The sequence below is a fragment of the Pogonomyrmex barbatus genome, unplaced genomic scaffold (genome assembly GCF_055798465.1).
Source record: "Pogonomyrmex barbatus isolate J1 unplaced genomic scaffold, ASM5579846v1 scaffold15, whole genome shotgun sequence".
Classification (NCBI taxonomy): domain Eukaryota; kingdom Metazoa; phylum Arthropoda; class Insecta; order Hymenoptera; family Formicidae; genus Pogonomyrmex; species Pogonomyrmex barbatus.
Window position 1 is genome coordinate 3,337,073 of NW_028297111.1, and position 16,109 is coordinate 3,353,181.

The following is a 16,109-nucleotide window of genomic DNA, read 5'->3' on the forward strand; positions in this document are numbered from 1 at the left end:
CTGTATATATGTAATTCATATATATATATATATATATATATATATATATATATATACACAGCGAATAATATATATATATACATATATATATATATATATATATATATATATATATATATATACGGCGAATAACATATATATATATATATATATATATATATATATATACAGAGAGAGAGAGAGAGAGAGAGAGAGAGAAAGAAAGTAAGGTCCGTCACATTTAAGGTTGCCATATTAACATCTTCAAAACTAGAACTTACAAGTCAAAAACTCCGGACATATACAAAAATGCGCTTAAATTAATAAAATTGATTAGAACAGTAAATGAATCATTATTTCATATCTAATTATTCATTAGCATTCAGAGCAAAGAGAAATTTGAACTGGATACTAAATAAATACAGACTATTTGATTTAAAATAAAAAGTTTAATTATAGGTTTAGTTTAAGTTTTATTGGATATTAAAATTAAAAGATTTTAATTCTTTTATGTGATACCTGTGCTATTTGGTAATACAGAGTAATGCGGAGAGGAATCAAAACAAAATATTTAGAAGATTTCTTGAAACCCCGGACGTTTTCAAAAAATCCCCCCGGACGTCCCCGGGCGCCCTAAAAAAGAGGACAGTGTCCGAGGAAAAGAGGACGGCAACCCTAGTCACGTTTCAAAGGTGCATCCGGATCAAGTTGACAAATGATCACGAACGACTATGAACGAACGCAGCGAGCTTTTTCTTTGATGCATTAACAAAAAAAAAAAAATACAGTATCCGTATATGTAAATTCGTGCACGTTGATTCGTTAAAGCAAGTTGTCCATATTTGTTCGTTTGCTTAAGTTGAATTTAGCTTGGACTATTGTCGTGAATTTTATCTAATGGACTGAACGTTACGCATCGCGATTCTTCCACATGAGAGAGGAAAAGAGAGAAACGTAATTCGACAGTGTTTCCATGCAAAATTTCAAATCAAGAAGCAAATCACGTCACTCCGGACGAGACATTCAGTCTTCGATAAGAGGAGCAGAGAAGAATTTTCAGTCTAAGTATTTGGCGGCGGTATTCGAGCGGTTCTTTTGAGTTGGATCGAACCAATCCGCTGAGCGTAACTCCGGATTTTGCGGCAGTAAAGTCGAGAGTTTCGTAGCGAGCGGCTTTCTAGCAGACTGAGAAAAATATTTGAGGTAGTATTCTGAGGTGGAGCGCGATGGCTGCATCTTCCGTTAAAAGATTGCGCGGTTACGAAGCTCTCGTGAATTCAAGCTCGTTCAAGCGTAAATTTTGACATTTACCATAAATCTTTACGCTTAAAATTGAGAATTATATCCAAAAAGAGGATAAAACCATAGATTTTGAAAAAAAAAGGATATTAAACAGTGTAGTCATCCATATTTGCATAAAATTTATAGAATATTTATATATTTATAGAATATTTATAGAATATCATATTTAAAATAGCAAATACTAATTTCCTGTGTAAAACGAAATTTCAACCAAATTTGCAAAGCTACAATTTTGTTGAAATGTAAATCTTTTCGATTATATATAATATGCGTATGCAAAAAAAATGAAATAACCTATTATTAGATTACAAGATATATTCTGCAAGTTCATGTTTCTGACAATATGACAGAATATGTACCGCGTGCAATTATATTAAAAATTGCTCGCAAAAATATTAAAAGAGTTATTCAGAACTCGTTAAATATGATGTCCAACATTATTTACACTTTATATCAATGTAAGATGTCGCATTAAAAAGTATCTTTAAATTTCTTTGAAAAAAGATTCCAATAAAAAATTTCTATTTTTACATCAATAACTATTTTCAATATGTATCAAACATAACGAGAGAAAAATGTAAAATGTCACGAAAACTTTATATTACGAAGCAAATACGTTGTAAGATATAAAAGACTTTGCATGAATGAAAATAGTAAAGTTTCGCATAATGGTGAAAGAATTAGAATAAGAAGGTAATGGGATCTCACATCGTTCTCTGTATGCTCGAAAAAATGACAAAGTTCTCAAATAATTAAAAAAAGTATTCTTGAAAAAAAAAAAGAGGCAGAAGATACAACCAACAATTGTCTTGAGTAATGACACAACGGTTTTGCGCATAACAGAAGTTACGTAGGACCAGAGACGTAGGACCGTTCCTTGTTTCCCTGTAATGGCTGTAATGTTGATTATACGGTAAAGAGCGACAAAGAGCGAAAGGAGGTAAAACTGGATGGAGAAGAAAAAAGGACAAAGACCTTCGCGGCGGCAGTATGAGGCGAACGTCAGGTGGTACGAAGACGGAATATATTATAATTGCAGAAAGGACCGAATCTCGAGACTTCTTGACTCGCTTACTCATTCGCTCGCTCGACGAGCGCGCTAATTTACTTGAAGCTATTTCCTGTGATCGTCGCCGTCGCCGCCGCCGCTATCGCGTATGGCCTATTTTTGTTTTAAAAGTTCATAAAAGATGATTGAAAATTCACTTTGCTGCGGCGACCAACATTGTCACGTTAACGACTAACTTTCGCTATTACCGTATCGTAATCGCTGATATAGTTAATTCTCGGGTTATGCGAGAAGGGAAAGAGAGGCAGAGAAGCGAAGAACTCCCCAGTTTCCTCGTTTACCTTCTTTCTTTGGCGAATAACTCGAGTCCCCTAAATTACCTTGAGACCGCCGCGGGAGTTCTTTCTGTGTGCCTTACAATTTACGAGGGCGATCGACGGCTACCATGGGACATTGAAAGAGAGAGAGAGAGAGAGAGAGAGAGAGAGAGAGAGAGAGGGGGGGGGAAGGGAAAGAGATGGCTGATCCTCTCATCATCCATTACCAGCATCGTCGCCACGAGGGATCCGCGGATACCATAAATCGCGTATCTATCGTACGGTGCCGAGGGCGGCGGCGCGCGCGACTCGACGATATTACAATGTGAATTATACGGCGTACATTACAATACGATTGCGATTACGCGACACAATGCGCTCTCGGAACCGGTGGCGGTGGCGGCAGTGCTCACTTCGAATTGGAACGTCTCGGCATGGAATCGATCGATCGATCGATCGATCGCACTCACGTATTTCGAAGTAATGCTCGACCGGGCCTAATAGCGCCGGTGGTTCAATGGCGTGGAGAACAACGAAACGGTCGTACGATAACGGTCGTAGGACCGACGGCGATAACATAACGCGGGTCGGGTCGCTCGCATTCGACGCGGCGGATGTAATCGCGCGCGCGCGCGATGTCCTGAGACGTGCCGACACACCGCACGTGCGAACGCATATTTGCATGCGCTCCGATGACTGCGTCCTGCCAAAGACAATGATACATGCGTATCATCGTGCGACGATTAAAGCGGCGCGTGCCGCGAGGGGGAAATTGATTCGTCGCGCGCTGACGTTGCAGCAACTCGGTCGGAATTTCGCGCGGTAATAAGCGCGCCTCGTAAATCCCACGAGCGTCCCTCGAAAGAGACGCCGGAAACTTGAAACGCGACACGCGTTTTTATTTAAATTTCCTATTAACAGTGATGTTAGGCATGAATTATGGCCTCCATAGGAACGCCTCTTTCAACAGCGAGTTTCTTCTGCGATCGTTCGTTGCGATTATTCACACATTTCAACATGTCTCCTTAATATTTATCAATATAATATATCAATATTAATCCCTTATAGAAGAAACATTTTACTTTTTTTTTAGAAAAATAAAAGATTGTTCAATTTACGATTTCGTAATGTCAAATGCACAAGTATTTTGAATAAACAATCGCGATAAATTCAACACACGAATTTGTATTAAGATAATCAATGTAGGCATTATTTGGTAATATATCCTTACTATACTCTTTCTTCAGTATCTATGATACATATTATCGGATTAATAATTATAGATATTTGAGCATTAAGCGTGTAAGATCGTATTATTATTATTATTATTATTATTATTATTATTATTATTATTATTATTATTATTATTATAGTCAGGTCCAATTACATGCGGTCGTATGTTGAAACAACATTTGTGCTTGCCATCCGTACGCGTGATCATCGTGAATTCCATCAGCCATCTCATCGAGTCCGTATTATAAATACCGCATAATTACGATGATATTAAGACATAATCACATGTATAGCCGTTTCGTGCAATTTACATGATAAAACGCAATTGTACATGATAAAACGAGATATCTTTTATATCCCTCATCGAATAATTTCTTTACAAAATTAAAAATAACAATCTATTTCACCATATCTAATATTATGTAAATGTCAAAGAACAAAATAACATATTTTTTCGTAATTTTCGTTAATAAAAAAATCTTCAATCCAAATTAATAATTATGTAAATTATATTAAATCTATCCTTGAAATTAAAATTAAATGTTAAATGATGTGTATTTGCAATCTTTTATATATTTTATCATTTATATTTGTAATATTATATCGTAATATGATTGTAATCGTATATTGTAATTTTTCCAAATTTTTTCAATTTTTTAAAAATAATTTCCTATAGTACACAATTAAAATAATCCTTTTACGACAAAAGTTAAATTAAAATAATTATAATTCGCAAATAAAAGTAATTTTACATTCATTAATTTGTCATTTTCAAATCTATTCTATATATTTGTCTAGAATTTTCTAGAATTTTCAAAATTTCGTATCACATTATATCAATATAAATAGCATAGATATAAATAGCTTTATATTAAGATAAAGCATTGCATAATTTTTGTTACTAGACTTGTTAAACTTGTTATGTAAATTCGTTAATGCAGAAATACCATTTATACGAAATGCCAGTGGAGGATATCTCAATAACGAGTGAAAATTATACTATTCTTAAAGAATGATCAAATGATCACGCGCGAGCATTTGATGGAAACATCGATCAAAGAATCGATCTAAAGAATTAAAGATGCAACGTGTACTGTGACGTGTACTACCTGCTTCGTCGCCCGAAGGGAAACGGCGATCAATGCGGATAACATCGCAAAATCGAGCGAGAGAGAGAACTTTGTGGAAAGGGGTATTAAATACGTGACCCGACTCGTCTTATCCTTTCCATCGTTCAGCTTCCGCCGAACCTTAAACGCTATTTCGCATTAAGAGGTGCGAAATCGAACCTATCCTCGTTACTACACCCTCATAGCGTGACTTCACTTGAAAATTTACTATAGCACATGTGTTAGTAGTTCAAAGAAAGAAAATTGAAAGGAATGGAGATGGCACAGCATCGAATTTTACGACATCGTCGCGCGACTAAACGGTAACTAGTGAAAATTTTTTCATCACGCAATGTTCACAAAAAAAATCACTTAAAAAGCGATGGCCTTATTTTTCAGATCGTTGACGGCAAATATAATCACTCTTGTCGTTTTTCTTGTAATCACGACTTGTGCTTATACTTTTTTATCTTTTTCTTCGTGTTGGTGACTAAATAATAAAAATAAATTTAATCTATAACTGTTGCCTCGAATCGTCAGCGAACTCGATATATATTATAACTCGATATACTTGCGACCACGAGATAACAAATGAGAGATCACGACGTGTCATTTGTTTATTAGGTAGGGTAATATTTGATATTATATAAATAGACAAGCGTGCGAAAAGAAAAGAAGTCGAGATTGAGTAAGCGAGCGAGCAATTGTAATAATACGCAATAAAGAAGTTAGTTGGAGAAACGATTCAATTATCTATTACAAGCCCGTACATGGTCCTTCGAGCCGGATTGAGAATAAGGCAATTGACAATTACGATTAACGATTAAACAACTGCGAAAATGAGCGCGCAAGAATTACGTCGCCAACGAGGATATATCAAGGCAAAACAAACACATATTTGGAAGTTTGTGGAAAACGCAAGTCAGAGGACGCCGAGCTTCGAAACGGTCACAGTATATTCAAAAAAATTAGAGCAAGTGTACAAGGAATTTAACGAAATACAGCGGCAATTGGTATGCGTTATCGAGGAGGATGAGCTGCCAATTGAAGATCAACGAGAAGACGATGTATTTGAAGAACGATACGTAGAATTGAGTGCAACATTGTCGAGATGGGCTGCTGCAATTAAACCGACTGTAAGTACAACTAACGATGGCGAATCACTTGCACAAGTGATAGAGCAGCAAACGGAAGTAATTAGAGCGTTGAGTTCAAATGGTTCACAAATTGATGCCAGAGTCAAACTGCCATGATCAGCCGTTGATATTCAAGAATTAATTAATCATTTCCAGAAACATCTTCGAATTGTAAAATCCATGGAGTCCACCAGCGAAACATGGGCGGACTCTTTGATATTATATATGGTGGAGGAGAAGCTGGACAGAGTTACTCGGCGCCGCTGGGAAGAGAGTATGGAAGGTCGACAAACTGTTACAATCGATTTATTATTTAACTTTTTACAGCGACGTGTGCAAATGCTTGATCGACTGGGCAGCGCATTCCACAGAGAGGAATCGAACTATGGAGGAGTGGCAGCGAACTCCAGACGAGGCAGTGAAACACCGAGGTCGTTAGGGAGGATTGACAATTCGAGAGTCGCTGGAAGAAACGAGGCCTCAAGATCTGCAGGAAGAAACGAGGCAAGGACATCTAGAAATAATCAAACTGTAAGTTTAGCCGTGTCAACAGTCATCGGGCGCTGTTTTATATGTGGCGGTCCTCATTTAATATATTCGTGTGAAAGATTTTTAAATCTGTCTGTGCGAGAAAGAATTGACGAAGTCAAGCGATTGAAGCTTTGTTTTAATTGTTTACGGAACGATCATTTTGTTAGCGCTTGTAGAGCGAGTTCCTGTCGACAATGCGCGAGGAGGCATAATACATTGTGTCATACAGAACAAGAAGAGCCTCGAGTAGACAAGGTTACTTCAAACATTGAAGCGGTTAGCGGAGAAGGTCGCAAAAACAAAAAAGCAAGCGTTAATTTGTCGGTACATCACACAACGAATCGCGCGGGATTTGGCGAAATTTTAATGGCAACGGCAATAGTATACGTAAAAGACTCGAACATGTTCGATCAACCTATTCGCGTTCTTCTTGATAGCGCGAGCGAAGCGAATTTTATAACAAGAGCAGCCTGTGCTAAATTAAATTTAAAATTAGAGGACATTCACGAGGCAGTTTCGGGCATTGGTAGTTCAATTTGTACGATAAATCACGGATGTCAAGTAACGATAAAATCAAGAATAACCACGTATCTATTATCTGCATTTTGTTTGGTAGTGCCGAGGATCACTAGAGAACTGCCTTCGGTGGCAGTTAATAGTGATGCCTTTTCAATAACCGACACGTTAGATTTAGCCGATCCGCAATACCACCGTCCGAGTCAGATCGACATGCTGTTGGGCAGCGAATTCTTTTTAAAGTTATTAGAACCTACAAGGGTTGAGCTCGGAAATGATTTGCCTACATTACAGAATACGAAATTCGGTTGGATTATTTCAGGTCGAATCCCAGCACAATATATAAAAAGGGAAGGAATTAGTCAAATCAATTGTTTAGTTACGCAGAGCTCTTTAAATAAATCTTTAATTAAATTCTGGGAAATCGAGGATTGTTCGAGTCGCGATAATGCAATTTTATCAAGTGAAGAACGAGCATGCGAAGAAATATTTAAAGGCACTCATACGCGAGACACAGAGGGCAGAATCGTTGTCCGATTGCCTTTCCGAGACAACAAACATAAGCTTGGCGAGTCGCGATCGATTGCGGAAAGACGATTACTATATTTGGAACGTAAATTTCGAAGTAATAACATGTATCGGCAGTTATATATAGAATTCATGCGAGAATACATAAGTTTAAGGCATATGACCGTCGTTCCGAGAACTGCTATGACAAGCGAGGCTGTTTATTTACCTCATCACGGCGTTTATCGCGAATCATCTATTAGCACGAAGCTTCGCGTTGTTTTCGATGCCTCGTCTAAGACTAGCTCAGGTTTATCTTTAAATGACACATTAATGGTGGGGGCTACTTTACAAGATCCACTAATTAATATTATTTTACGTTTTCGAGCGCATTCAGTGGTAATTACAGCCGATATACAAAAAATGTACCGACAAATCCTCGTCGATGAGAATGATAGGGATTATCAGCGAATTTTATGGCGCTTTTCGCCAGACGAGCCAATTCGAGAATATCGACTAAACACAGTAACTTATGGACAATCTTGTGCACCATTCTTAGCAATAAGGAGCGTTCGACAATTGGCGAGTGAGGCTGAAAGTCAGTATCCTCAAGCATCACGAGTCTTGCTTCAAGATTTATACGTTGATGATATTTTAACAGGAGTAGATAATATTAATGAAGCGAATATTTTAATTAAAGAATTGACAGAATTATTAAAGCTCGGACAATTCAAATTACATAAGTGGCGATCAAATTATAACGAATTAATCCTTAAAACAAATAAAATTGATGATGAGACTGACTTTCAGGCTATAACTGATGAGCGAGATGTAGCGAAAACATTAGGTATTCGATGGCAACCGAGCAGCGATGAATTGCGATTCGAATCTCAAGTCACACATAATGCGAAGTCAAAGCGAAGCGTATTGTCTGCAATTTCAAAGTTATTCGATCCGTTGGGCTTGGCGAGTCCAATAATTATAAAAGCAAAATTGATAATGCAATTCACGTGGCAAATGAATCTTGATTGGGATGACGATTTACCGGCGGATTTGTGCCGGATGTGGCTGGAGTATGTCCGAGATCTAAGTAAAATTCATACAACGCGAATACCGAGACAGGTTGTGGGCGTTCGAAATCCGGTGCATATCAGTCTGCATGCGTTTTGTGACGCATCAGAACGAGCTTATGGTACGTGTATTTACGTGCGAGCAATTGATGATGCAAATCGAGTTTCGTCGAGATTGTTATGCGCTAAATCACGCGTGGCGCCCGTTAAAAAATTAACCATCCCGCGGTTGGAGTTATGCGGAGCCGTTTTGTTGGTCGATTTGATGCGGATTGTTCGTGAGTCGTTGACTATTGGGATTCATAAAATCTATGCATGGAGCGATTCGTCAGTTGTTCTTACGTGGATCGCGGGTGAACCGAGTCGGCAGAAAACATTTGTCGGTAATAGGGTCAGCAAAATCCAATCTATCCTGCCTAGCAGTCATTGGGGGCATGTTGCAGGCACAGAAAATCCCGCGGACTTAATCTCTCGAGGCATCAATTTTGACAATTTTCATAGCAATTCATTGTGGTGGACAGGTCCACCGTGGCTTTCGGAATTCAAAGAGCCATGTCAAGGCAAGGGCGAACTTTCCGATCGGGAATTGGATATCATACAATCGGAAGAGAAGGGAAATATGCGAGTTTTTGTTGCTCGAGCTAATTCCGAGTCGATAATCGAAACAATGATTTCTAAATTTTCGTCACTAACCAAAATCGAAAGAGTACTTGCTTGGTGTTATCGATTCATTACGAATTCTAGAAACAATTTCGAGAACCGCAATTTTGATAACTTATCCGTGAGGGATTTGCATCTGTCGCAATTAAAATTAATTAAACATGTTCAAGAGCAATTTTTTACAAGGGAGTTGGATGACTTAAATAACGATCGCGTAAATAGAAACAGCGCGCTTGCCCATATGAGTCCATTTTTAGATAACGACGGGATTCTCAGGGTGGGCGGCAGGTTGCAGAGATCTGCTATTAATCATGACAAAAAACATCCGATTTTGCTGCCGGCAAGATGTCGATTTGTGGAATTATTATTTGAACGGGAACATTGTCGTATGCTACATGCCGGTCCACAAGCTTTGCTTTCTTCAATTCGGGAAAGATTTTGGCCTTTGAACGGCCGCAACACTGCTCGTAGAATAACAAGGAGATGCGTAACGTGTTTCAGGGTTAAGCCAAGGTTGTCAGATCAAATAATGGGATCGTTGCCACCGGATAGAGTTACCGCTTATCAGCGAGTATTTTCGATAGTAGGAATTGATTACGCTGGCCCTATTGTTACGGTTGCGAGTAAGGGCCGAGGACAAAGAAGTCGCAAATCATATATTGCGTTGTTCATATGCTTTTCGACTAAAGCGGTTCATTTAGAAGCAGTCAGTGAGTTGACATCGAGTGCGTTCTTGGCTGCATTGCGCCGCTTTGTAAGCAGACGAGGTTATCCGCAAAAAATTTATAGCGACAATGCCACTAATTTCGTCGGCGCAAAAAGAGAGCTTGAGGAATTGTATCGGACAATCAGAACGTTTTCCAAATCGATAGAGGAATATTGTACATCTCAAAGAATAGAATGGAAATTTATTCCCCCCCATGCGCCTCACATGGGTGGTATTTGGGAAGCAGGAATAAAATCGTGTAAATACCATTTAAAAAGAGTTGTTGGCGAAACGCGACTCGTTTTCGAGGAATTTATGACTGTTTTAGCTCAAATTGAAGCTTGCTTAAATTCAAGACCGCTATGTCAATTGTCCTCTGATCCTAACGATTTACAGGCTTTGACGCCCGCACATTTTTTAATAGGGGGACCGCTTATTAGTTTGCCAGATATAAATGTATTAGATGTTCCTATTAACAGACTTGACAGATGGCAATTGACTCAGCGCATAACTCAACATTTTTGGAAGCGATGGAGTGTTGAATACTTAACGTCATTGCAGGGCAAATGCAAATGGACGATCGAAAGAGAAAATCTAGCTGTTAATGACATAGTCTTAATTGTAAGCGACAATATGCCACCCCTGCAGTGGAAACTTGGCAGAATAATCGAACTTCATCCGGGAGTTGATAAAAAGGTTCGCGTGTTAACTATTCAAACCGAAAGTAATGTTATCAAGCGTCCAGTCACTAAAATTTGTAAATTGCCTATCGATGAAAAATAAAATTAATCAGGATTAATTGGTGGGCGGGATGTTGGTGACTAAATAATAAAAATAAATTTAATCTATAACTGTTGCCTCGAATCGTCAGCGAACTCGATATATATTATAACTCGATATACTTGCGACCACGAGATAACAAATGAGAGATCACGACGTGTCATTTGTTTATTAGGTAGGGTAATATTTGATATTATATAAATAGACAAGCGTGCGAAAAGAAAAGAAGTCGAGATTGAGTAAGCGAGCGAGCAATTGTAATAATACGCAATAAAGAAGTTAGTTGGAGAAACGATTCAATTATCTATTACAAGCCCGTACACTTCGCTTAAAAAAAAAATCTTTTATTCACGCGACAAATGTTGAAAATTCTATGATATTAAATTATACATGTGAAAAAATGAAACTGCTTTGATTTAAAAATAAGACAAATTATATTGAGTTATTTTTTTACAAAATAATATATATCACTGCCCAATATAAATATAAGATAGAATATATTTTCGATAATAGGGCGTTTTTAACATTAGGTCTTCACGACTAGATTATATTCACGTATATATATTCACGTTTCGGACATTCATATAATATTCGCTCATTATTAATTACGGTGAACGGAATTATTCAGTTGATTATGACGAGCATTGGCGATCGTATCAATAAAGTTTCACGTCACGTTGTGCGTAGCATGCTCTTTATATATTGTATGGTATAATACATAATATCAATTATAATTATGTACATATTATAGTTATATATTATAATAAATATGCATAATGCAACATTTAGACATAGTCTAAATCAATTATAAAACATAAAAGAATATAAAAAATTAGTACTTACAAGCATTTTCAAGATTATCATGGTATATTTCATCTTCCGTAAAATAAGCCTTATTTAAAATTTTTTTTTTTATAATTGAAAGAATTTTAGCGTCATTTGAGAGAGAGAGAGAGAGAGAGAGAGAGAGAGAGAGAGAGATTTGAAATTCCTATTTTATACTTTTATTGTATAATATTGAGCGATAAATATATCAAAATTCTAAAAATAAAATATCCTTATTAATGTTTAGATAATTACAGTTAAACAGGCAAACAAAAGTATGCATAATTATCTCTATAATTTGTATGTAGTATGTCAATGTATAAATGATTTAAAAAGAATAACATTTATAAATTAAAAAGAATTACGCATCTAAATAATATACACGATGTATCATAGGTAATTTGAAAGAAAAAAGAAAAGAAAAACAAAAGAAAAATATAACAAAAGTAACATCACAGCACAAAAATTAGGATAAATGCATCCTCTATAAATTTATTCTCTACTTTTCTTGGAATATATCTGTGTTATAATAGGATTATATTTTTTATTAATAAATCCATCCTGCTAATGGCGTATATATATATATATATATATATATATAAATATCTTTAGCGAAATAAATCTAATAGTGTTTTAAATAACGACGCTATTCAAATAAAAAACATTTAAAAAGGCGACATGCAAAAACAATCTTTTTATAATATTTATATATATATAAAACATTGAAATACAATGATAATGAAATATTTCATTAATTGCATCATATCTAAGCATAGAAAATAAGTACATTGCCTATGCGTTGTATTTAATCATATAACGAACTGTCAAAATTTGACATATCATACAACAAAGGTTGTCTATGATATGTCGACTTTAATCGCTGTTTAAAAACTATTATAGGCATTTTTGTATTAGAATTTTTGTATTATTTTTAAGTCAGGAATATGTCATAAAAATTTCGGTCGCGAGTTGTAGGACACCCCGTTATATGTATATATATATATATATATATATATATATAGAGAGAGAGAGAGAGAGAGAGAGAGAGAGAGAGAGAGAGAGAGACAGATCTTTAGCGAAGTAAATCTAGTATTTTAAACGACGACGCTATTCAAGAACATTTAAAAAGGCGACATGCAAAAACGATCTTTTTTACAATTGGCACAATTTTACAATTTTACACTTTTTACAATTTAAATCTATTCGAAGCAATTCTCTTTCGTTTATTCATCGGTTAATTTTGACGTCTGCCTGCAAATTATAAATTTGATTTTCAATTTTTAATTCACGACAATCATATAACTTCGTTAATTTTTTCTTAAATACATGTCATGCATTTATTTTTCAAAATTTATTTAGTATATTAAATAGACATAACATAAAACCATCAGAAAAATCAGAAGAATTATTAATCATAATTTTCAGCATAATTTCCAATATTTGTGAGTTGGTTTTGTGAGCTTATATATAATGCATTTGATAGCATAGAACTAATGATACTCTCATAAAATCCCAAATTCGAGAATTCTATTTCGAAATTTTATGTAATATTTATTTAAATAACATTTATACACGAATACGTCATGCTCGCTGCATGATATTCTTGTCGGGAATGTTCATGTCATTTTCACAATCATCTATAGTTCCGGTTTTTACTCCAGATTTTCACGATATATTTGGCCGCGCACGCGAAGTGTGTGTGCGTGCGTGTGTGTGCGTGTGTGTAATATTTGGAATTTTCTGGGGAATTTAGTGGCAATGCTCGTGATAAATATCACATTTCACCAAGCGAACTAGCTGACGGGTGCAGAAATTCCATTCGAATTCATACCGATCGTACGTATATCCGGCTTTACGATTCTCCCGGCGCGAAAAGTTCGCGAGCGTGTATTACTCGGCAAGGGTGAAAAATCGCGAGGCATTCGAAAGGCGAGCGATGACACCGTGCCCGACGATCCCGACACACCCGAGGGGATACATGCCGCATGAAATTCATTTGACGCGCCCTAACGCAATTCGATTGACGAATCAATGCAACGACAATGCCAATTATTCATGCGAATATCAAACGATAATCATATCGAATATTTATTAAACTACAGCTTGTTAAATGTTACACTTTACCGTCATACATATTTCAAATGCATGAAAGAGGGATTCTATACAAAATCCTCGCACAATATCAAAAGCAAGCACTCTTTTTAAAAAAAAGAGTCTTATGTTTGATTATTTCCATTATTTCCAATTATCCACGTTCTGATTTTTAAGAAATTTCTTATATTATTCTACAAAATTCTACAAAATTGTACTTGGACAATTTAAGAATGTTTGCTCTGATTTATATTATTTTTAGGTAATACAAAGGGAAGATAAGAGTTAATTTCAATATATAAAAGAAATAATTTAAAATTAATTAATGAGACAAGAGTTGCTCTACTATTCGGAACGGATATCTTAACCAATTCGCTGAGGCATGTGGTAATATTTATCACAATAATTAAATAAATAGGTTAGCAATGAAAATCAAATATGTTTTCTCGAATTTATTTATCATAAATCCAAACAAGTTAAAAGGATTAATTGACACTAAAGATCCTGCCACATTTATCTACCTATTTTTTTATAATAATACATTTCCAAATTATACAAAATTATAAATTTAGATTAATATAGATATTTTCAATAATGTTACTTACTATTCGGGTCATGTATCCAACGTTTCTTATCTCCAATCTTCATTATGCGAGGGTCATCCTAAAAAGAAGAAAATTGATACGTTAGAAAGATCAATTTCATATATATTCATCTATACGCTATTTAAATTTTATTTTTGGATATAACAGGACAGGATAAGCACACTTATAGACTCGTTGAAGGTCGTTATTTTCGCATCGTCGATAGAATCAAAGGTAAGTGGCGTTTTACGCCAAAGTGTAGTTCGATTGGCACAGTGGATATGAAAGCTGTCGGTACATATATATATAGTATGTATGCACGTGAACGGAGAATATGACGAACGATCGCTCGTCACGTGCACAAAATTCAGGGTTGCCTGGTAAAATAAGAACGCGCGATCTGTATGCTCGAAGTTCAGGCCGAGGTCAGAGGTAAAGTTTGAAGAGATATGTCGGGGCCAGGAGGATAGAAGGGTACGAGCTTGCGAGAGCTCGCGTGATAGTTCATGTGCTAGTTTATAACACATATATACACAAAATTTGTGGATAACATCTAAGGTAGCACTGAGAAAATACCCGAAATGTAGATTGCTGACCGCATTGTAAAGATTGTCGGTTGTAAGTTACTAAGGCTAGATAAAATGACGTAGTTCAAAGAAATCAAAGAAAGAATATTTCACTTGTAGCTGCGTAGAACAATTTTCGCTTGGCATCGATCAAATCTTTACGAGAGTGTAAGAACTATTATTGTACGATAATCATCGAATACAACATTGCAATATGTTACATGTAAGATTGATGTATTGTAATAATAATGATAAGGAAAACACAAAAGATATTTATTTAAATATATTCCATTAAACAGTAAAACGGTATATTCTAATTGTAATTATAATTTCTTTTATAATTTAAATTTATAATTATTTATAATTACGTATCTTGCAATACGAAAAATATTTAACCTTTAACCGAGCGCACCGTGGCACCGAGTGGCCACAAAATTCGTTTTTCTGAAAAATCATTGATAATGCATGCATCTTTTTTCTATTACCGACTTTCTGTATTTTGTATTTCCTCATTTAACATTCTCAATCATAAGACAGCGCAACTGTCGCATTTTTCCTATTAAGTGATTAGCTCTTTATCCACTTTAAAAATCAGTAAGACACGTTTTGCCGCGCGCGCCTCAGAACGTAAGTAAAATCTTGCTTATATAAATAATTATAATAACGCAAGATGTTGAACCATTCCTCATATTTTAATTTATTTTTATCCACATTAATACTTAATATCTCTTTAGATTAGAGTTATGTTTTAAAGAGTTCAAATAACACGAATTTTGAAACAATTTTAGACATCCTGGATCCAAATTCTGTCCTAAGTTTTCTATCATAAGTCTCAAAAATATTCTAAATTGAGAGGTATTCTGTAAATACTTGGAGAGATGCAGAAAGATAACATACAAAAAGAAATAATTGATTTTAGTTGATTTTATTTTATTTTTTTTTATTTTAGTTAATTTTAATAGTTTATTTTATATCTATATATTATCTTGTAAAAACATTGTTATTATTTTTCTATGTTTTTCTATGATTTTAAATTGATGAACTTTATTTTTAAAACAATTATCTTATTTTTAATTTTCTATTTATTTATATCTAACCAAACTTTTATTTTTATAAGAAAGTAAACACAAAATTTTATTATTATAGTTAAATATTATATTTTATTATAAATATATTTTACTTGTTTTT

At 35.2% G+C, this 16,109-nt stretch overlaps 2 protein-coding genes across 3 annotated transcripts in view; one reads left to right on the top strand and one right to left on the bottom strand.

Annotated features, from left to right (window-relative positions):
• The window catches only part of Cow (Proteoglycan Cow), a 157,253-nt gene that overhangs the window by 24,263 nt on the left and 116,881 nt on the right, over positions 1-16,109 (bottom strand). For both annotated transcript variants that reach the window (XM_089073294.1, XM_089073293.1), the window contains exon 2: positions 14,377-14,434. In XM_089073294.1, coding sequence (XP_088929420.1) covers positions 14,377-14,434 — 58 coding nt within the window. The remainder of the gene's footprint in view (positions 1-14,376; positions 14,435-16,109) is intronic.
• On the top strand, positions 6,266-12,223 carry LOC148937250 (uncharacterized). The gene has a single exon (XM_089073671.1). The coding sequence runs from the start codon at positions 6,266-6,268 to the stop codon at positions 10,856-10,858; it is 4,593 nt and encodes a 1,530-aa protein (XP_088929797.1). The 3' UTR covers positions 10,859-12,223.